We start from the raw sequence: 24,509 nt of genomic DNA, 5'->3' as shown, positions 1-24,509 counted from the left end.
GCCATGAAACTGCAGTATGGTCCGTTATGCCAATACATCACACTCCACTGTTTTTCCTCTGCATGCACACATTTAAGTGTTCATAAGTTTCAGAAATATCTTCTAACAGAGCTTCAGCTTTGCCATCGGCCTTTATCCTCTTTCTTGCCCTTAACAGCTGCCCAGCTGTCATCTGAACTCCACAGTTATCGGAACAGCATCTGAACATCCTTCAGATGAACACTTGAACCGCTATTTCATCCATTTCCATGATTGGTGTCTCACAAATTTGTTGGTCTTGCAGGTTTTCTCCTGGCAGATGTCTGACACAAAGAAAAATGAGAATTTAGCTTTAAATCCAAGTTGCCAAATATGATAAAATGTTACATCTATTTTTTCCCTTTCTGTGTATAAAAACAGTTCTGTATATGTTTCAACAGAGAATTTGCCAAAGAGAGAGAGCGTGTGGAGAAGAGGCAGGAGTTCCTGAAGCTTAGGAGGCAGCAGCAAATCGAGAGAGAGCTAACCGGATATTTGGAATGGATCTGCAAAGCAGGTTAGACTCATCTCTGAAACAGTGTGAGAGGTGGCATGTATGTGTTTGTTGTGTTAGAAAAATATTACAAATTGATAGAAAGTCCCTCTCTCCCGCTGCAGAGGAGGTGTTGCTAGAGGAGGAGGATGAGATTGCAGAGGAGAAGTCCCCGCTGGATGGTGCGTGGTACAAGAGGAAACAAAACCTTCCAGGTGAAAACAGGGCTGAGTATCTGTTGCCTGCTTTACCATGGTTAATCACCACAGGAGGCCGATGGTAAAACAGGCACAGAGAGATACAGTTCATCATTTCCATCTAGTAGTTTTTTGCAGCGTCAATGTGCTGTGCATAAATCGTTCCAAAATCATTGGTCATGAATGTGATCTGGGTCTCTCTTACCTGTGGAATGGAGTGTAGGTTTAATTGAATCTCAGACATACTGTACTGACATGATTATTGTCCAGAATGATGCAAGTGTTTCTTTAAAGGCCCAATCTGTGTGTGTATATATATATATATATATATATATATATATATATATATATATATATAAAAATTTAAGCTGTAGATGGAAATGCTGAATTTTTGTATTTCTCAACTCTATTATTTAAAATATTGGCCTGTTAGCTTGATATGATTGTTAATTTGATACAAGCCTAGATTTTTTAATTAATTGAAACTGGCTTTAAATTAATCTGGAGCTGCTGTTAGATCAATAAATCCTTCGTCAAAACCAGCAAAAGTGCAGGCTCACTCACAGTTAGCTAGATCATTACATAGACTTGAAGTTAAACCCCACACATGAAAATCATTTTCAGATACAAATGATTTTCTTTTCTTAGAGACACATTGAAAAATCTTGATATAGTTTGTACTTTAGATAAAAACAGCTATTGAGAAAGATCTGTTCATAGGGGAGTGTCAGCTGGTTGCCTGGCAACCTCACGGTGACAACAAGACATAACCAATGTAACGTGTTACAGAACAGACAGGCAGGGGACACCGAGATGGAAACAGACTGTTCTTTATTTGATTACCGCCAGATAGTACAGATGTGCAGGTAGGGAGATAGGGAAGTCCGTAGGAGGGAAGACCGCTGGAGACAGAAGAACACTGGAGACAGGAGAACACTTGAGACAGGAGAATAGCTGGAGACAGAGAATCGCTGGAGACACGAGAATCGCTGGAGACAGGAGAATCGCTGGAGACAGGAGAATCGCTGGAGACAGGAGAATCGCTGGGGAATTGTTATGCTGTGTAGCATACGGAGTCCTAGATTCAAACGAACGTGGTTTTATACAGGCTGTGGTTGTGAGCTAATGGGGAGCAGGAGTGTGATTGGGAGCAGGTGTGGGTGATTAGTGGATTGTGGAGCCTGGTGTATCCGTGACAACATGTTGATTAGGTAAATTTTTTTTACCCTTGGACAGAGCCAGTCTAGCTGTTTCCTTGTTTCCAGGCTTAATGCTAAGCTAAGCTAATTGTCTCCTGGCTGTAGCTTCATAGTTACCATAAGACATGTGAGAGTCTAATCTAACTCCCGGCAAGAAAGCACAAATGTATTTCACAAAATGTCTACTAACAATTTATTTAAATCAAATTGATTACTTAAATCAATTCACTGAAAATTAGACATATATTTAATCTGTTAGTTTTAAAGGGAGCTTAATCTGCTTCATGAGAAATTTTGGCTTACAAGACCTAAATGAAAAATAAATTAAAAACAAAATTCAGAACAACAAAATTTATAAAACATTTATTATGTTTTACTATGGCCATGTACTGGAGAAATCTGAGTAAATACTAATTAAATAGTCCATCTTTACGCTTTTGAGACAAAGTTAGCCATCTTAAACACATCAAAGTTAAAGAACCATTCAAAATTTTTATCAACTGTACACCAAAATACTTCAGGGTTTTGTTGAGGCATTTCATGGAAAATTGCCACTCTTAAATAATCATAGTATGCACTGTACAAAAGACAATGGAACTCACTTTCTACTTTTTCCAAATCACACAGCTCACACAATCTATTTTCCTCCTGAATATCTTTAAATATGCTGACCTCAGTGGCCAAAGGAAGAATACCAGCTCTCAACTGTGCAACTAAACATCTTTGGCTACAAGATATAGCATATGATTTGCCAAACTTGTATTTGATATTCACATATGTCCTTAATTTTGGTTTTGACAGGGCATTTTGAAAACCATTTTCTTCAAACTTGAATATTTACTAACTTTTAATTGCGTTAACAGCACAGTATAACATGTAAAGTACAATATGAGTGACGCTGTTCCTCAGCTTTATATTAACCCCTCTAAATGTGCTGTTCTGTTCATATATAAGAGCAATTATATCATTACTTATGATCACGTTATTTGAGTGGTGATCGTGGTTTCCACTCTGTACTCTTGTTGCCTTTATTTCAGAAGGAGCACATTGTTATTTAATTCTCTCTCTCTCTCTCTCTCTCTCTCTCTCTCTCTCTCTCTCTCTCTCTCGCCCATGATGTCAGTCCATTAGGCCTGGTGTGAAGGCAAGGGTTAATTAGTGGGATTTACAGCTTTAGTCTGATTGGATTTGTTAAAGTAAATTTACTATACCATGCTCCCCAGCACACACACACACACACACACACACACACACACACACACGTACACACACACACACGCACACACACAGAAATGCATTTGCTAGTAAATGGACACGCACTGGAAACACATCCTTGTTGATGATTCCAGTAAAGTGACAGCACCCAGGGGCCTTATTTTCTCAATTAGTTACATATCGGGGATTAAAAAGTCTGAGTCCACAGCTGTAGAAAAACCACTCTGATGTTTTTAGAACAGAAAATGTGGAGTTGGCCTTCGCCAGATGAATGACAGGTATGAGTGGAGCAAAGTGCCAATCATAGCTGACTGACTCAGTAGGGATGATTTCAAAATTCTTTGTTCTGAAACCATCATTTACCTAGTCTTTGGAGATAAGAAATTGAGGAAATTATCCTTGAGGCTGGATATTTCATTTAGAGATAAAAGATGTGTGAACTTAAGGTAGTTGCTGTATGTTTTTTTTTAAATATTTTAAATATGTTTTAGAAAGAAAATCCTATAACATATTTTACTCAGTGAAATTTTCTTGGGATTCACTGCAAAAATCTCCTTCTTATCAAGTCATTTTTGTTGTTTAGGTTCAAAGTTTTAACATCTTAAAGTGATTTTAAACCTTGTTACAACCCTGGTTCAATATTTCAATTTGAGTGCAGCAACCTGCCTTGTTTCAAGATGCAGACCCTCAAATGTAGAACTTTCTTCAAACATGTTTTGGTTTTAATTGGAATTTCTTACTGCACTGGCAGATTGTTTTAAAAAAATAACTTTTTTAGCTGTCAGTCCTGGTTCTGCCTCCCGGCAGCCTTTTCGGGTGGAGATACAGGGTTGTAGATCTCGAGAATGAGCCCACCACTCCGGTGAAACGGAGCTGGTCGCGTGACGATCACATTCATGTTGCGCTGGCAGTTTTTCATTCCAAGTCTGGCTTCAAGCAGGAAGGCAGAAAATCTCCAAATGAAAAACATGATTGATGCCTGCTATTCATAGTTTCCAATTAGCTCACCCCCCACTTTGTCATATACACACACACACACACACACACATATATATCCTGCGTTGGGGTGAGTTTTGCATAACAGAACAGCACCATTGCAATATTACTATTGCTATATTATATTTTAAGACTCATATATGATTATTTTTCCCTTCCTGCCTGTGCTGTTCTCTTTACAGTCCTGAAACGAGGCAAAGTCAAGAAAGGTAAAAACGACCTTATCGGTGCTGAGGAAGGGGAGGATCATTTCGCAGATATCTCCTCTGTTCGTAAGTTTTTCATCTTTTTATCCGCGGCCACCAGCAGATCACCTCTGACCTTCACATGCTGTCTGTTCATAGAGCTGACCTTTACAATAAAAGCCACCATAAAAGCCTGTCTTCTACAATGAACATAACCATGTCCTCTGACTCTCTGGTCTCCATTTATCAGATTAGTATGTCATGTCATCTCAACACTATAAAACATTTTGTTAGCTATTTCACACAAACTTAACAATGTACATTACAAAAGCAGATTCAGCACCATCTGGATCTGGAGAGCTAAAGCTGTTTCTCCTGGCCTAGATGCACATCAACTTCAGGGAAAAGAAGTATAATTAACTTTTCTAATTAGACTGTTAAATAGAAATTGCAAGAGAATCACCTGCAGCATATTAGAATTAGACTTTTAAATATTAATGGACTTCATGGTCACACACAAAGACAACATGTAATTGCTTGTCTGTGTGTTTGAAATGAGCATAAGCAAGGTAATTGAAGCCATTTTGTTGCCTTCACTACTTTTTTTCTATCACATCTATTCTGTCACATTCCCTTGGCACATCATTTTATGATGCACTGCACAGTCAAATTTCGTCTCTCATCTCACTTGTTTCACACATGATGCCTGCAGTCCTGCTGCACAGCACAAATGTATTAGGTGCATATTTTTTAATAAGCAGCTGCAAGGAAAATTCAAGGAATGTTCCAGTGATTTTATGCTTTTGTTTTTGTCCCTTGAGTAGATATTGTTACTTTTTTCAAGTCTTGGTCGCAAACAACTTTCAGTGCTTGTTAGCAGATATGAAGTGGAATGGATCCCTACCCAACCATACTGGTACATATCTGTCTGAAAAACCTTGAGGTCCTTGAGCTCTGATTTCCTTTAACTGGGTCGTAGTGCAATTATAGCACAAACTCTCCACACAAATTCACGTGGGTGTTGTCAACAGATTTTTGCAGTTTCAATAACCAGAGGCACAAGTGCAATCCTGGCTTGCTAGCTTGGGAAAACTGGCAGAAATTTAGTCTGACGCGGCATGGATACATCATTATTAGAAGGAACACAGCATCAGCAGGTTTAGACGGGACAAAACTGTTTATTTTGGTGAAGCAAAATGTTCCAAAATACCAATATAGTGCAGCCTAAATATTAATATACAACACTCCAAATATTATCTGAAAGGGAACTATATGATACACTCTACTTGTGGATGACATTAATGGTAAAAAATAAATATATAAAATACATTAATCAAACCCAATTAAGACTGGTTTTACAGGGTGTTGTGGTTTGATAGGTGCTGGAACTATTTCTTGGCCGGAAGAAAGGCAGGAAGTCACTGCGCCAGAAAGTAATAGTCCCTGCAAAGAACTCCCTGTAAAACCACCACTTGTTGTTCTTACATTTAGAAGATACATGATGTAATTAGTTTGAGGTGCTGGTAGGATTTTTTCCCCTTTGGACTGAGTCATGGTTAGTTGTTTCCCCCTGCTTCCAGTCTTTATGCTAAGCTAAACTAACTGTCTCCTGGCCACATTTACTGTACAGACATGAGAGTGGTATCAAGCTTCTTTTAAGAGCAGCTGAACACCAGCTGAGCATCTTGTTTTTGCTGGTTTAACTTCTCACCTTGCTGTATTGATGTACAAGTGGATTCCAGGGTGTGGCCAGTACACTGTGACATCACTGTTGGGTGTGGTAAGACGTGCAACAGACTTAAAACTTTCAGCCTTCGAGAGCAGTGAAACACTGCTTTTCAGCCTGGTGTTAAGTTAAAATATATATGAAAGAGCCAAAATTAACACATGAAAAGGTTTTTTTATTAGTTTTTATTTTGGAGCGACCTGTTGGTTCTCCTCGACCAACTAACACCCACAAAAATGGCATTTTTGCGTCTGCTGTTTCAATAAAAGCAAGTGTAATTTTACTCCTAAGAGTACCAAAATTGGACTCCACCCCCATGGGGATGCTGCTCATCACAGTAGAAGGAAGAAGACAAGAAAAACACACACAGTGATTCACTGTGAAAACTGTGAAACAATGACAAATATTTAACCGCTGCACACTCACACATTTCCTCTCTCACCTCTCTTCATCATCAGCTCCTCCGGGCTCTCCGTTTGGTCGGGCCAGTGTGAAAAGCAGCAGTAAGATGGACAGCTCCTCCTACTTCCGGCGTAAGGAGAAGAGGACCCGGTTCTTTATCCGCCGCATGGTGAAAGCTCAGAGCTTCTACTGGATCGTTCTGTGTCTGGTGGGCCTCAATACTCTGTGTGTGGCCATAGTCCACTATGACCAGCCTGAGTGGCTTACAAGGGCCCTCTGTAAGTCACACATACAAATACACACTCATACCCCCACACAATTATTGATGTTGATGGCCTATAAAACGAGTTTCACTTGGTTTTGTTACTCTGTCCATCTTGAAAACAGACACAGCAGAGTTTGTGTTCCTGGGTTTGTTTCTGACTGAGATGACCTTGAAGATGTACGGCCTTGGAGCAAGGAATTATTTTCACTCCTCCTTTAACTGCTTTGATTTTGGGGTAAGTTAGTGTTGGCGGTGACTCACTGGTAGATATTTAACACTAACCTACGGTGATAGTTCTGTTTGTGTGGTCGACCAGTAAACCTGTCTGGCTTATTGAAACAGAGCCAAATACAGCAGCTGATAACGTTATCCTCTGCTCTCCTCTCTAGGTGATTGTGGGAAGTATTTGTGAGGTCATCTGGGACATGATTAAACCAGGAGCATCGTTTGGTATCAGTGTGCTGAGAGCCCTGCGACTTCTCAGGATATTCAAAGTCACCAAGTGAGTTCAATTCAAAACACACACGTGGAACTACAGACAATTAGTACATTAGGCTTCCATCACAGAAAACCTTTTTGCATTCATTTTTTGCACCTCCACAACTGTCAACCTTTAAGGAGCTCAACCTCACATGGACTACATGGAAATATTACACTTCTGTTCACTCAAAGCATGATAGGAACTGTAGTGCCAAAACCCCTGACTTTTAGATCTTAGTATGGTTCAAACTCCAAAAACACTGGAACCTACATTTCCCGTAATGCAACTCAATAGCATCTTTCGTTATACCTTCACTGCCTCCATAATGCCCTGGTCTTTCAAACCTGACACATCCAGTTTGTAATGCAGGCTTTCTGTTATAAATTTGTAGTCTCAAGCCCAAGCCGAGATAACCCTGATTACATCATTAGGGTTATTTTTTTGGAAAGCTCCTCTAGAGCTACAGCTACATTCTCCTCATAAAGAGTAAACTGAACTTGATGTCTTGAGTGCGGCTTTAATTACTTTACAGTACACGTTTCTACAGATCTAAGTCTCAGAATGTCCCATCAACATAGTTCTTACTGTATATTCCTCTAACAGTTCATTTACTCATATGTTGCTGATTTCTGTGCTAAAAATATTCAGACAAGTAGCCAAAAAACCTGCAACTTTTTTTCCATAAAAAGTTTCGTACAACATACCATTATCATACCAAGTGATGGCTTTTCTGAGTAGCCTGACCTATTCTGAAAACAACATTATATGGCATGGCTAACCACGCCTATGTAGTAGCATGCCATAATCCTGTAAATGAAAGAAGTGAAAACCATGCAAAAAAAACAGCTTAGGGTTCACAAACTAAACCATGCTGTTATTTCAGTAGACACTGTCCTGAATAAACAGACTAACAAACACATCTTATCTAAAACCCAATGTTTCAAAATCTCAAAATTTTGGAGATTTTAATTTTACAGGAGCTGCACTTTTTCTCAGGGCTTTCTTAATTCTTTTCTCTTTGAACTGACAATCCTGTTAGAGTTTGATGGCAGTCCCTTTTATTTCATTAGATTAGCTGTAATCCTGTGATTCACTGAAACTGGCAGCTGTAGACCCTGACGCATTGATTCCTTTTATGCCACCTACAGCTCATATTGCCATTTGTTCCTCACTTTCCTCCTCTGTTTTGGTTGTTTTTGTCTTTCTGTCTTTTTTCTATTATCTGTCATTTCACTGCCTGTTTGTCAGAGTAATATTTAATGGAAATTATTTCTCTGTCTCTCTCTGTGTTTCGTGCTTCCACTCAGATATTGGAACTCGTTGAGGAACCTTGTGGTTTCCCTCCTCAATTCCATGAAGTCCATCATCAGCTTGCTCTTCCTCCTCTTCCTCTTCATTGTGGTCTTCGCTCTGCTGGGCATGCAGCTCTTCGGAGGACAGTGAGTAATCTCTCTAACTTGTCCTGTGCTCGGACCGCTCTTTCCTCCTCTTTCCATCCATCCACGACTCAACACAGACACACATCATGCACACACACATCCTCTCCTCTTCTCCCCTATCCATCGCTCCATCTGACCCTCCTCCCTGTGTGTGATCCCTGGCCCGGCATGGCGGTGGTGACAGACATGTTGACTCAGCAGGTAGCTGGCAGAGCAGCAGCACCGACTGCGGCCCTTTGATATCACTCTCAGCAGGAGCTCCATGTCTTCTAATGACAGGAACACCTCATGATTCTTGGCTGGCTGCAGTTAATCAAAGGCCTGGCATCCAGCCCCATCTGACTCAACTCACACGCACACATTTTACATTCTATCTCCTTACATGTCACCTCACATCACACAGACACCGCTTTGGCCAGGCAGGTTGACTGTGATCAGTTTTTTTTTTACATTCTACATTATATTACACGCTTTAATAGACTTTAAATATCATGTACACTTACATTGTAAGTTCACTATGAAAGAAATCCTTAATTTTATACCTAAAAGCCCCTAAGGGATCATTTGGGTTTATTACAGTGTGGGTCTTATTTTCTTAGTCAGTTATGAAAACATTATATGCACAAAGGATATTGCTAAGATTTGGGCAACATCGCTACAATGAAGTCCAACGGGGCAAGAAACACGAGCAGATGTTGTAAACAAGCCAACAGTTTATCCAGATTACCTATACCACTTTATTTGGATGTAAAACTGAAAGTGAGCCATCATCACATGACATCATCAGGGTTATTTTTCCAACTGAACTTGATGTGTAAAATAGGTGGATTGCCCCTCTAACTGTATCATAGTTCATGGAATAATTTGAGACTGTCCTCACCCAGAAAAACTACAGCATTGTCTGTTGACCTGTGATCTATGTGGCCTCTTGTGGTCGTGTGAATAATGATTGTTGTCACTCAGAAGTAAAGGAGGATGTAGTGCAACATTGTTATAACACCACGAAATCTCTAACAATGACACCAGAGACAGCTGTTCTCATCCTGTCTCCCACCAACAGGCAACACCAATCAAATCGAACCTTAACCATAGAGGTGACAAGTCAGAAAACAACCATACAAATCGTTTTTGTAATGGTCATAGGGGTCGTTTTGGAAGGCAATGACAAATGATTGTTGTTTAGGTATGAGGACTTTTTGGACAAGTTATAATAATTAACATTAAGGGGTAATACAACTGAGTTCAAAGACCAACATGAAGCCCTGAATGTTGCTTATACCCTGCTTTTCTATTAAAGACTGAGGTGTTTAACCAGTTTAGGGTTTGTTTAAGAAAAATGTCCCCTAATCTTGCAAATTAAAGGGAATTTGAGATTCATATTAAATTATAGGATTCTTAAGCTTTTCTAAGGGTGGTTTGTCTGCAAGTGAATGGCTTTGGCATTTATATATGATTAGAAAGACCCTCATTTTTTGTATCATTTTGCTTTGTTATTTCGGTCGAAGCTGTGCAGCCATGCTTGTTAAACTTACTGAAGGTTTGTACTGCCCCTGAGGCCGTTTTGTTCAAATTAGTTTTTGTTAAACAGTAATCAAAACATATTTAAAGTTTTATCATGTGTGACACATGATGTGACGTACATACCTAATTGAACAAGACATTTTTAGGTAATAGATGTGTTTCTGAATAGATATCCTGTAAAAGGTCAGAATCTGCACCTGTGGCAGGTTGTAAGACCAATGAGTCACTCACAATTACCAATAAGCTTTTATTGAAAACATTGACCTCAGATGGTGTCAGTGTGCGTTGTTACATATTGCCACCGCTGCGTCAGGTAGTGTACACTCTCAAATGCAGTCACATCTCCTCAGACTGACAGCCTTCACAAACACCACAACTGGATGTCTTTGAAGCAGCAGGCTGTTGCCATGGCGCCGAGCCTTACAACAGTCTGCACCATCATTAGTATCGCATTAGTCTCTGGTGATGGACAACTGTGAGATGAGTCTGACGTCCACATGGTGCTTGCAGCCAGCTGAGCACATCAGGCCGAGCACACTGTTCTCTGCAAATAATGTCCATACTAACATTCATGCTCATTTCAGGCCTACATTTCTCCTGAAAGTCTAAAAATGTACCCAAGGTGTCATATAATTTAAGATTTCTATTCTATTTTCATTAAGAATCGCGAGTAAGTTAAAAATAGACAATCTACTGTTCTTTTGCTTGCAGATAATGTCCGTTTTTGTTTCAGAAAATGTTGAATTGTATCAAAAAAGGTAGATGATTTCAATTGTTTAATGAAAAATAGGTTTTCAACCCTAAATAAAAGATTAAATGGCTCGTTAAGAAGAAGAAGAAGAAGAGATGCTTTGTAATATTCCAACTTTATTTTTGGCCCAGAGATTGTGTTCCTGCTCTCAATACACCAAAAGTAATCTCCTGGCAAAATTGTGAGAATTGAAAGTTAAACAGCTTGACTCCCTGCTGAGACTCACAGGACATCACCGACTGTTTGGAAAGAATATGTGATAAGCTCAAAGGAAACGTGCAGCATTTACTGTAATAGAACTGAATTTTTCTGGTTGCTACTTTGTAGCTTTCATTTTTAAAGGTGCAGAACTTCTGATAATCAGAAAAACCTCCAGGACGGACTGATTAGTTGCAGCCCTATAGACATTGGACTGCCTCTTTGTATTCAGCCCCTTCCTCATATAGTAAAAGCCACTTTCATTTCTTGACTTCTCATAAAACTGTAGGATGTCGATTGTGTCCTGATTATTGTCACAGTTCCAATGCTCTGCAGTTTTTTTTTCAATATCCCACAGCCGTTATCTCCAGTCCACTTGTACATGCCTGTGTGTTCTCAGAGATGTGTGTTTCATTCACCTATACAATGTAAACCTGCTGCTGTTGTCTGAAGGATTAGATATGGGGAGTGTTAGGGCACAAGCTTGTGTGGAGTCAGGCCTCACATGACTCTTGTTTTCAGGACTGATTTAATGAAGTCCCCATGGATGTCGCTTGGAAGCCAAGCAGCACGCTCCCACTCCCTGTTATCAGAGTAAACAGAGGTCGGCGCACACAGCCACAGCAGCAAACCGCCACCGCTGCTCCCTGCACTCGGCCTGCTAATCCTCAAGGAAGGAGGAGAGGATGGAGGGAGAAGTGTGGGATAGAGGAGGAGATGATAGAGAAGAGTGGGCAGGGTAGGAAAGAAAGAAATGAGGGTAGAGGAAAAGAAAAGGCTGAGGTCAAATGGAGAAAGTGATGGAGGGATGAGCAATGGGTGGAGAGAGGGGTGGGTGATGGAGGACGCAGTAATGATACAGAGAGGGACAAAGGTAGAAGGAGAGAAGCATGGGGAGAGAGAGTATGATGACATACAAAGGGACAAAAGGCTTATTGAATTAGTTGCCCCCCCTCCCTCATGCATGTACAGTACATATTTGAGCCAGACCGATACATGCTGGTTGATATTATTAGTTGATATAAGGCCTGGCTCACAGTCAGTGTTCCAATTCATCCCAAAAGGTGTTGGATGAGGTTGAGTTTAGGGCTCTGTGCAGGTCAGTCCAGTTCTTCCACATCAAACTGGGAAAACCATTTCTTTATGGACCTGGCTTTGTGCTCGGGGGCATTGTCATGTTAAAATAAGAAAGGGTCAAACACAAACTGTTGACACAAAGTTGAAAGCACACTGTCTAAAGCATCACTGTATACTGTAGCATTGGCATTTCCCTTAGCTGGAATAAAGGGGCCCAAACCATGACAATCCTGCACTAAAAGTACACAATTATGTGGGCTATAATGTGCTGTATATTGGTATCAGCATGTATATCTGCAGATATGCAAAAATCAATTGCAGAGCAGCACTAAATGTTTAACTGGCAGCATTTGTCTGTATACTTGACTTTTTTCACTGCTAAATCACTTCTAACTGTTCAAAATGGACTATTACCTTATATCTACTCTTTCATCTTTGATGACAAACCTTCATCATAAAATGTTTTTGTTACGTGTCTATGTAAAAAAAATTATGTTTGTTATTCTCAAATATCGATATCGGTATCTGCCTCAAAAATTCAGGATCAGTCGGGATCTAGTACACATGCATACAGTATATACACACACATACACACATGTACGCATATCACAGGATCTGCTCTGAGAGGGAGAAACCAGCTGTCATTTGTGCGGTTGCTGTGGTAACAATATGCTCCACTTCCTCTCCTCAGACCCTTCTTCCTTCGTTCTCTCTTCCTTCATGTGTTTTGTCCTCAGACACATTTTTCTCCCCTCTTTCTCCTCTGACTGCTTTACCTGGCACATCACATCTTTTGAATTATATGGTTATTCATAGAAGTTTGGAAGACATTTCATTCATTACATATAGCAGAAATAATGATGACATTTTACATTTATATAATGGCCTTTTTGTAGGTCAGTATTTATAAAATGCATTTTGCAAACAGTTAATAGAAAATGTATAATTCATAAGCTCTTGTATGCATATTCCTTAATTGTGTTGTATAATGTCAACTGTATTACTTTTTCTGTCAAGCTGTTTTGTTCAAAACTACACCTTGATATCAAAAGATATTCAAGATGGAATTAAATGTTTATATTTGATGTAGTTTGATTGTTAATTTAAAGAGTTTCCCCTCAGGGATCAATAAAGTATTTCTGATTCTGATTCTGATCAGGCAGGAAACTCACACTTAGACACTAAGTATCTCGAGCATGTAAACAGTACTCGTGTCTGTCCTTGTGGAACATTCTAGGCCTTTGTGTCAGCAAAGTGCCATTTTTTTCATTTTTTTGTATTTATATGCCTGATTGGCAATTGCTTGTTTCCCTTTAATGTGAAATAGCTGAAGCATCATAGCTCGCAGAACGGTGCTTTAAGTAACTTTGGATTAGAAAGCACTGATCAGTATAATACAGAATGTCTCCATAGTCAAGTGCAGACATAAACTTTGACTCAACAAAAGTTTTACTTTTTATAGAAGACAGACACAATTTAAAGTTTTAATGGCAGGATAGTCGAAGACACAGGTGGATGCAGAGAATACCATGTACTTTGTCTCATCTGCATTTAAAATAAGTGTAGGTTTAAAGAGTGATGACTGGAAAGCATCAAAGGCACACTGGAGTAAGAGCCTAGTTCAGAGTAGAATTTAGTGGCATGCATAATGGTGTCATCAGCATAAAAATTAACTTTAATGTACTGATTAGGAGGAATGATGATATCAGTGTATAATTTAAATAGTAGTGGGCCGAGAATAGATTCATGTGGTACCCCATTACTGATATAAGAGGGCTTGATTTACCAGAACTTGATTTAACATCATAAGTTCTCCATGCAAGGAAAATGTGTAAGCAATTGACTAAGGCATCGTCTATGCTTATAGACTGCAAAACTGCGGTTCCCAAACTTTGACGTACCCTGTCTGACAGCACTGTCAAGTTAACTCAAGTACCCCTTCATCAACACCACCCATCACGTTCCCAATGTGTTCATTTAAACCAATTTTAAACTGGATGCTGTTTATTATTAATTATAAAAGCAATAATGTTTATTCATTACTTTTAGCTAACTGATTAGACCTCTCTGCTCGCTTGTTTACTAGTTTTCACACACTCTCAATTGCAAAAGTATAAAATGTTTTTGATAGGTCAATAATGAGAGCAGCACAATAATACTTTTAAAGGAAACAAAAACAAGTGCTTTGACTACCACCACCTAGTGATAAAAGTTTCCTCCTAATTACATTATGTTTGCAATGGCACTACTGTTGCACAAGGGTTTCTGATGACAAAATTACAACAACAAAAATGTTTCCATGCCTTCTGTATTCATGAAATGTGGTCGTTATTCCAGTTTGTGCAAGGTGGCATTGCATCACAAAAACAGAGCCCTAACAGCTAAATCTCAGGCCACAGTTAATAGTGTTTGAACCTTTGATTGCTTGAGGCCAGGAGAACAATTGTAAAAAATTACAAATACACAGAAAAGAAATATGAAAAGAAAAGAAAATATTTTTTATCAAATAACAATAAGAACAAATTAGGTCCTAGAAGTTGAATGAATTCATTTTCTTTTGCTACACATCCTTGATGTGAACAATCTATCTTGAGCTAAGGCAGATTTCTTAAGTGGTTTCAAGACAACATTTCACAATAGGATAAGAAGAAGGTAAAATTAGCAACATTTGTTTTCACAAAAATGTTTCAAACTCATGACAGTCGTTGTTTAATGGTCTTTAATGATTTTTTCCTGGATGCTATAAACCTACTGATTTCACAATTTTCCCCGACTGCTTCTAACAATTGTCACAACAATACACATTTAAAATACCTTTTACAATTGCTTTCAAACTTGAATATTGCCTCATTTTGTGATATTTCCTTCTTCTATTGTTTCATGCACATGCCTCTTTATTTATAAGATTAGCTGACACTTGAAATGATGAATGATCAGTAGTGTAGGTTATTTTCAGTTGAATGACAAACCCATCCTTACGCATCTCTGTGTCATTCTCTCATTGTCTTCTTCAGTTTCAAGACCACGGATACAGGTTTTGGCAGGTTTGTTGGGTCATTTGTGGGCTTTCTGAAAAGATTTAGATCCTTTGTGTAGAAAGTATGCATGTGTGATGACAGTAGTGATGATATTAAGTTGGACTCTACTGTTAACTTTAAAGAAAAATCACAACAACACAAAATAAATCTGCAGCCACACATCTGTGCTAATGCAATTGTAGTGAGCTTAATACCCAAAATCTTTCAATTTTGTGTAAACCCAGTAGTGTTGGGTTCACATAGCTGAATCCACTTTGGATCCAGTTTTGAAGAATTCTCAGATTCATTGACCTTTGAGTCAATGAGTCTTGTCTTTTATTTACCCTCTCATATTTGTTAGCAGTTTTAGAAGTTGTGTGAAAACAGCTTTTGGTAAACAAAAGAGATGAAAAGTATGACACTAACAATGTAGTGCAAGCATTTCAAATTGTAAATACTAAATCTTCTTTCATTCATTCATTAATTCATTCACTCTGTTTTCTGTCATTGTATTTTCCCCGTGTTGAAGTGCATTCAACTTTCCATTCAGGAGTGCTGTTGTGTTGAGCCCAAAACATACTGGCACTGTAGGATGTGTGTGAAGACGGCTGTCTGTACTACTCTACATAAACCCGCTTCACACACACACAGCTGAAGTTTTTAGGTGCTAAAGCATCGACACCCCAGAAAACAAGTTTTTCTTTTCCGACTCGCTCCTCTGCCTGGCATATCCAGGTTACCTTGATTCCTTCTCTTGTCAGCTGATAGCACGTCTTCTTCTGTGATGTTGTAGCTGTCACAGCAGACAAGGTGAAACTCAAATACCCACATCTCTACAACAAACAGTCTCAGTGTTATAGAGATAGTTACTGGAAAGACCTTTCCTGAGCAGAGCAGAAGTTGGCTTTTCAGGTGAGGAATCAAGTCAAAAGAAGAGAAAATTCCTGAATCTAAGCATCACTCCAGATTTACTGTACTTTATTTGCTTTATATTAGATGGTTACTATGCCCTGAGGATTTGTTGCCGTGCTGCATCGCGGTGCCTCCTTTTTGTGCATGTTACACGTATCACCTGATGCAGCCCTGAGCTCCAGAGGCAGTGTGTTTTGGACTTGAAAGTTGGAGCCATGGCTCCCTGGTGACTAGTGTTTCCTGCTGCTGCATGTTTCTCTCCCTCTCCTTCTGTGTCATCCATTATCAATACAAGACATCTCCCTTCATCTATGAATATGCTAGGCTCTATCTGAAGCTGTGAAGGAATCTGAAAAACCTACTCATATACTTTGTCTTGTGTCGTACTTCTGTCTTTGTGAGGACCGATGTCACTTTTGTTGTCTAAAAACATTTTGTCTGGTCCTCATTTCATTCATTCAAAGGGCAGTTTGAGGGTTAAGACTTGGTTTTAGGGCAAAGGATAGTATTTGGTTTAAGGTTATGTCAAAGGTTGGAGTTAGACATATAGTTTTGATGGTTAAAGAATAACTCTGGTTTGTTACAACTTGGGTCTTATTTTTGTCTTTTTTTTCATAATTTCTATTAGTTTTGATAACATTGTATTCACCAGGTTAATTGCGGAGATCTGGGAACACAACAACAAAGTCCAAGAAACAGGAGCAGTTTATATAATGATAATGTTATATGATAGAACTATTAAAATAAAAAACACCCTCAGGCTACAAAATAAAAAAATTAATTCCATTTATAGATGGCACATTGCAGTTGTACGTACAACTAATATCAGTTAGAAACAAGTCACATTCTTCAGTGTAGCCTTATTAGAATTAGCCAGAAAAGAGGACAAAACTCAGACAATAAAACAAAAATGAATAAATAAAAAGAGCTATGGACACTGTGATGGGTGCAACAAGCATTATTAAGCTACATAAATTACATAATCTGCCACTTCTTATAGAACTAAAGCGTCACCAGACAACACAGAGATATATAAACAACAGAAATTCCACAGCGGCTGCAGCCACAAACTCAAAAGCAAAAAGGGAGCCTGCAGTTTTCAGCATCATGGATTGCAACAAGAAAAAGCATTTTTCCCATAGACCACCACTATAAATGGGACTTCTGTAAAACTGCTGACAGGACTACTCCAACTGCAAACAAGGTTAATTATTACTCTTTGTATTATGAATTTTTAATCCATGAAGGTTTTATATTTGTAAAACTTTCCCAGAGCCTAGAAAAGCTGTTTTTATTTGCATGACATCATCCCAATGTAAAGTCTGTGGGCCTTTTGGGAGTGCGTGGGTTACACTAATGCGCATGTGCAGTGGGCCGCAATGGAAGCAAACATGGAAGCTAGAAAAAACGTTTTTGGCTTAAGCGCTCGGCGAGCAATTTTCATTCAAGTGAGTCTGCGTCGTCTTTGAGTTCAGTGGCGCATTAAATCAGTGTTTAATTAGAGTAGATGTAACCTTTATTTTTTACCTATGCCGAGTTACAATACTGCTAACCTCAACCATAACCCCTAATGACGTCATCCTTAATTTTACTGCATTGTGTGTTATGTTGTACTGACACTCCGCCAGTGAAAGTATACCATTCGAATGTATCATTTCTAGTGTAGAGTGCTGATGGCTCTGCCCTCGTGCGGCCACAGACAGCTTCTTCTCTGCTGCAGCTGCTAATTTGACATCATGGGACTTTTGTTCTTACTCTGTAATGGATGTAACCTGAAATGTAGTGAAGTGCAATACTTGAAATAAAAAATACTTAAAGGAGCTATACATAAGAATTTAGGTTTAAAACATTGAAAAATTAACTAAAATTATCAACAGAATGTGAAGAAATCACAGTTCTGACGTTATGTCAAAGAGGTCTGTGTATTGTGTCACAGAGATATCTACTGAAGTTAGCATGCTAACCAGCTAGCCTCGGCCCGTCCTGTCTCGTAATACCACTTTGTACCTCAAGATGCGATAGTGAGTCACTGTAGCGTCCAGTCTGCCCTGAGTCCAACAACACAGAGGTGGTTTTCTTGCCGGGTTTGGCTCCTGGCACCTGCCCCCTATTTGTCTGGAGTATGAATTCGACAAGTGGCCAGCTCTTACATACTGCACCTTACCTGCAGGTAAAAGCAAAATTACAGATTTTTAAAATACTCAAAAAAGTTTAAAAAAACGTATTATATTAACGAGAGTACATGTAATTTGTTACTTCTACCTCTGATATTATTATTGCTGATATATATTATAGACAAAACTACAAAAATAAGATACAAGTTGTAATAAGATGGAAGTAACCTTTCAGGTTAGGGTTAAGGGCTAGGGAATGCATTATGTCAGTGAAGGTCCTCACAAGTATAGGAATACAAATGTGTGTGTGTGGGGGGGGGCATTGTGGGTTAACAGTAGACAGTAAAAGTGTTGCAGACAAGGAGAAAAAGAAGTGGTTCAGCTGTGACTCAAGGTGTGAATGTGTCTGTTTTTGTGCTGTCATGTTTCTCATGAACAGAAACATGTACTGATGCTTAAACAGTACAGCAACAGGCTCCTAACATTATTAATCCAAGTGGTTTCTTGATATATTTCATTTTAAATAAATACATTTCCCTTTCCCTGTATCTTCTCCTGAACTGCAGGTAGATGCCACTAAGATCTGCCCGGGACTACACTTTTATTATTTTCGTTTTTCCTCTCTTTGTAATGATGTTCTGATTCTGATTCTTTTAGGTTTAACTTTGAAGATGAGACGCCAACAACAAACTTTGATACCTTTCCAGCAGCCATCCTCACTGTGTTCCAGGTAAGACCCCCGTACACACACACATGCACACTCACACTAACACACACACGAGGTGCACTTCAAACCATCTGAATAAAAGAGAGAATATTGACTTTATGGAAAAAGAGACTGTTATCAGTCATTTTAATTAGAGGGAATGACTGGTCTGTGTACCTTCTGTCCCATAATGAGCTCACTGATAATCCTTCAATTAGTCTGTGCTCATAACCCTTCACTCTGTAAAGTAATTTAATTCTACACTCTTTGCACGGTGCTTTACAACCCGCCCGTGTCCCCAGCGTTGTTCTGACTCTTTTGTCTTCCTCAGATTCTGACTGGCGAGGACTGGAACGCCGTGATGTACCACGGGATCGAGTCTCAAGGAGGCGTTCGCCGCGGCATGTTCTCCTCCGTCTACTTCATCGTCCTCACGCTCTTTGGAAACTGTATCCTCTTGGACATCTCGTTATTAAAACTGTGTGTGCAGTGTGTTAGGGTCAGAAGGAGCAGGATCAAAATGTGGAAATAGTTTTAATTTGAAAATGGTTTAAATTCTTTCCAAGCGTGATTAGCTCCTCCATTACTTTTTTGCTTTGGATTGAGGGAAAATTGTTTCCACCAACAACGCACCTAAAGTCAAGCAAATTTTCATCTTTGAGTGTACTTAATTTTCCAACTTTCATATCTTGATTTCTCGAAACTCAGGTAGAATTAGTAACTTGTTTTTAATGTTGCATGGAACTGAGACACATCCTAAAAGTTTAAAGCCCCACTAGAGGCTGCAGTGATCATTACACCCCATTTATAAACAGTATTGGACAGAAGAAACAATATACTGACAATTTTGTTCATCAGTTGTGGAGCTGAAAACCTTTGCCTTGAGGGAGGCACGAGAGGAAAGGTCATGGAATCATTAAAATCAAAAAGGGTTTTTCCTCCTGGGAGCATGACTGCGCTCGCGGCAATCTTCCTTTTAGGTTATGAAATACAGCATCTTCAGTGCATGGTTGACATTTTGGCCACAGGGTAGCAGTAGTAGAGGGTTCAATTTCTGGCATGAATGTGTTCAGCAGCAATAATGTTGCAAACCCTCTGTGGGGCAGTGGGACACATAAAACAAGGAATTTATCTTCCATCAAATCACTTTTCAACTACACCTTCAGTTACCTTATGTACTCTTACAGGTGTGGAAAAATGATTTAGCCTATTTCTGCGCTCTTATATCACCCAAAGTTGAGAAATATAAGATAACAATATGGACATGTGTTTATCCATACATTTGTGTAGGGGAAATGAATGGACTGAGCTGGACGACGCTTGATATATACAGTACATACACTGAACTGCAGTTGTCGAGATAGTCTGACAGGCTGCTCCTAGTTTGGCCAGAAAAAAAACATTGCATATTTCATCACAGGATATGGACTGTACGACTATATTTTCTCCTGAGGCCTGTTATTCAGACACCCTACTGAATGTCTTCTTGGCTATCGCTGTCGATAACCTCGCAAATGCACAGGAGCTGACTAAGGTAGGCTGGCTCAGACTGTCTGAATGTTGTTTTTGAAGACACATTAATAACACATAACAATATAGATGTTGTAGTTTGTTTGTTTTTTACTTCACAGTGAAACATGTCAAACCAGCACCTGTGAAAAGCCCTGCATGCACACGGGGGCTACATGTCATACCGTATTTTCATTAAGCAGAATTCTATTTCTTGTTTCTCATTGGCTAAAGGATGAAGAGGAGCAGGAGGAGGCAGCCAATAAGAAGCTTGCCCTGCAGAAGGCTTTGGAGGTGAAGGAAGTCAGCCCGATGTCAGCAGCCAACATCTCAATCGCTGCGTAAGTTTCAGAGCATCTCTCTTCACCCACACTGAAGATAAATGTCCCTTTGTCATTCAGTGTGTTGTCCTACTATATGTTCTTCCCTCTCATTCTGAAATGTCTGTGTATATCCGTACTGTGTTTGATGTACCTCATCTACTCCCACTATGAGAATGCTCCTGTGGCCTTGCCTCGACATTGTCTACCCTCTTCAATAGTAGACATAATTAAAGAAGCTTCAATCAGTAATACATGTTAGTTTCCACCAGGGGTTTTCCCTTTCTTTCTTTTTCACTGTGTTTTTTTTTCTCTCGTATTTATTAATTCCACAGACACAAGCCTGTTTTACCTCTTAAAGCTAAAATCTACATTTTGCCTCTTTAAAATGTAATTCCAGGAATGTTAAACTACCACAAAGATTTCAGATTTGCTTCATGACTGGTCGAAAATATGATGTTTCGATGCTTCATTGAACATCTTAAGCCTCATTTCATGCTGCCAAAATGGCATTTCATTTTCAAAACAGGTGTCCCACGTCTGAACAAGCTATTGAATTGCTTTAGAAATTTGTCCTCTGTCATTATAAGTCAATAAGTCAGTTATCAATTAGCAGCTCCCGAGATTAAACTTTTTTTTTGGTTTATGGGATTTAAAGATTATTCCTGAATCATGTTTTTAGATAGCTGTCTTAAGTAAAGTGCATTTAAATGGCTTATTAATCGTAACTTTGTAGGTAACAGAGGGGGGAAATTATATTGATAACTGCAAATACTCAATGGTGTGGTATTGTATCGTATTGGGAAATCTATTAAGCCACCAATATACAGATGAATAAATAAATTATACACTGAATTAAAGGTACCCTTCACTATGGAGCAATGTTTTTAGGAGTGAGCCAACATGGATGTAAACAAAGCACAATTGAAAATAGAAAGAAAATCGGATTTGCAAATGTTTTATGAGGAAAGAAATGCATTCAACATGTTAATCAGGCCTCAAGAATAGAGACAGGACATTTCTTGTTTTTTGCAAGAAAACTCTGCAGGGCACCTTTAATTCAAAACCATTATGGATACTAGCTTTAAGACTAATTTGCCGAAATAATAAAATGATGATTATATGCATCTACTTCAGCACAGTTTCCAATGTCAGTATATATACATTTTCAGGACTTATTTTGGAAAAAAAAGTAAACAGATGAACAGAGAGCAAAATAAGCCAAATAAGGCAGGAGAGGCAGCATGAGTCCTATGAACAAGATAGAAGAAAACCTCCACTGTCAGAAGTTCCCATCTTTTCTAATATGATAATGACAGGGATGTCTTTATATACCCAGATAGTTCCTGTCATGCTAAAACTTTTGACCCGCCCCCTCTCCACCACACGCCTGTGACAGGTCTAGGGCCTTGTGTCAACGTGGAAATTAATTGCGCCTCCAAATTCAGCCTATTTTCAGAGCCTGGATGAACACTGAAATTATGAGAGTCTGTCAAGAGAAAGCTGGGATGAAAACTGGAACGTTTTCATCCTTATCAGTGATTTCTAGCTGCAATATGTAATGTTGGAGGTTAAAATGTGCCTTCCTTTGATACCCATCTGTTCTGTTAATGTGGGAAAAATAACGATAATGCACATTGTCTAGACTTGATTGTGTTTTGTATAATTCTGTGCAGCCCTTGGTGTGACGTGCAGTTTCACACAGCCCTCTATTCATTTGACAACGTGATCATCTTTGATTCACACTCGCTCCTCACTAAGAAATAGGTCAATTAGACTGTAGAAAATGATCAGCTCTGTAAATCACTGGTTAGCTAACTTTCCAATCTTTCCACTTTTTCCTGTGTTATTATGTGACCCTATGCATTACTTTCAGTGTTCTTAGAATATTTGAATTTGTACATTGAGCAGTGTGGTAACACTCTGGTGAGTGAGCTCCTAAACAACTTTTATTTTAAGTGAACTGTTTTATGTGCATTATTTGTGCAGAGAAACACAGGGTTTCATTACAAAATGACTTTTAAGGGAAAAGAAAATCACAAAATCCATATTAGAAATTATTTTACAATCTCAATATATTTAAAACGCTTACATTTTTTTACGATTAAAAGATCATTTCAACAGCAGTAACTGGTGCTTTTCTTGTTTTGGAATGAAACTCCTGAACTGTTTTCAGTTTCAGTTTTTTGTCATTATAAAAATGTTTCTGCTAACGAATACGCTTCTGTTGCTGTTGTTTTATTGTAGTAGTAATCAAGTAGTTGCACAGATTAGTCCTTTACTGTAAGACAGTAGGGGACAGGTGGACAGACAGACAGACTGACAGTCCACCTGTCCCCTTCAGATTTGTGTCTCATTTTTTCTTTTGTTTTTGTTCTGCATGTACAGTTTTGTAAAGCAAAATCGAGATGCACTCTCTCGCAGGTCGTCCATCAACAGCATTCAGTCACTGTGAGTTATCACTCTCTGTTACAATATTCTCCTCCTCGTCTCCTCTCCTTCCTTGTCTCCTCTCCCTTTCTCTCCTCTCCTTGTCTCTCCTCTCCTCTTCTCCTTGTCTCCTCTCCTTTCTCCTCTGCCTCTCCTCCCTTCTTCTGGTCCTGTTCTTGTCTCCTATCCTTTACTTGTTTCCTCTCTTCTCCTCTCCCCCCCTCTTTCCTTTTGTCCTCTCCTGTCTTCTTTCCTCCTTGTTTCATTTGCTCTCTTTTCTTCTCGTGTTTCCCCTCCTTGTTACCTATCCTGTCTTCCTCTCCTCTCCTCTCCCCTCCTCTCCTCTCTTTTTTCCTCTCCTCTTCTCCTCTGGACCTCCGTAAAACTAAATAGTAGTCTATGATGTCTTCATTGCTGGTAAAGTGAAATGTATTTATGATTCTTATAAAAAAAAAAACAAGTGATCACAAAGTGCTTCACAGAGCAGAAAAACACAATTACATGTAAATAGCACAAACCCATAACACATTTTAAGCTATGAGGCCAGTGTGAGTGTAATTTTGCGTGTAAATCACTGATACATAAACGCAGTTATGCCTCCCTCTGGTCTTAACCAACCATTGTGTACTTTGTTGATGGCTGCAGCTCTTCTGTGTTGGCGCCTACAGTAATTCATCTTCCGCTCTGTGCTCTCTGATGTGAATAATTTGTGTATAAATGTTTAATTTGTCTGAGCGTTGCCATCACCGCAGGCAGTTTGACATTTCTAGTATGTTTGTTATCGCAGACCCCAGGACATCCCTTTAAAAGACAATACGAGCCGCTGCCAAAATTAAACGGAATGGCCAGCTCTAAGTTTGCTCCCCTGCCCGGCGATCTGTTGTCTCGATCGATTAAAGTGCAGACGGAAGCCCAGAGAAGCTTATTTAACATCTCACCGCTTTGAGATAACATTATTACTAGAACTAACTGTAATTACTTTGACATCTTTTAAAGAGTTTCCCTTCGGGGATCAATAAAGTATTTCTGATTTCTGATTCTGATCACCTCTTCTCATGTGCTTTGTTAATATATCTCACAAAATAATGCTCCTATCCCCTTAGTGTTACAGCTGTCACTTTCCTTTCTGTAAACATATAAACACTACCTGTATGTCTGTAGCTCACCTGTCTGTGGATCCCTGTCCTGTGTCCTCTGTGTTTTCTGTTCGTCTGTGTCTTCTGTCTGTCTTTTAGGAGTTATACTGTCTACTCCTCCCCCGCCCGACGAATCTTGAGGTACAGGTGACCAGATGGAACAAACTTAACTAACCCATAAAGGCCCATGTAAATAAATCAT

The 24,509-nt window shown here is 39.1% G+C and overlaps 1 protein-coding gene across 1 annotated transcript in view; it reads left to right on the top strand.

The window, feature by feature from the left end:
- cacna1bb (calcium channel, voltage-dependent, N type, alpha 1B subunit, b) overlaps window positions 1-24,509 on the top strand; it is a 178,772-nt gene that overhangs the window by 90,605 nt on the left and 63,658 nt on the right. Inside the window, 14 exon segments of the mRNA XM_044173254.1 lie at window positions 420-535; window positions 637-726; window positions 4,301-4,390; window positions 6,488-6,709; window positions 6,819-6,931; window positions 7,086-7,198; window positions 8,485-8,616; window positions 15,178-15,207; window positions 18,864-18,936; window positions 19,244-19,361; window positions 20,379-20,446; window positions 20,656-20,762; window positions 23,130-23,192; window positions 24,407-24,448. Coding sequence (XP_044029189.1) covers window positions 420-535; window positions 637-726; window positions 4,301-4,390; window positions 6,488-6,709; window positions 6,819-6,931; window positions 7,086-7,198; window positions 8,485-8,616; window positions 15,178-15,207; window positions 18,864-18,936; window positions 19,244-19,361; window positions 20,379-20,446; window positions 20,656-20,762; window positions 23,130-23,192; window positions 24,407-24,448 — 1,377 coding nt within the window.

The sequence above is a fragment of the Siniperca chuatsi genome, linkage group LG18, assembly GCF_020085105.1.
Source record: "Siniperca chuatsi isolate FFG_IHB_CAS linkage group LG18, ASM2008510v1, whole genome shotgun sequence".
Lineage (NCBI taxonomy): Eukaryota > Metazoa > Chordata > Actinopteri > Centrarchiformes > Sinipercidae > Siniperca > Siniperca chuatsi.
This window is presented reverse-complemented; position numbering and strand designations above follow the sequence as displayed.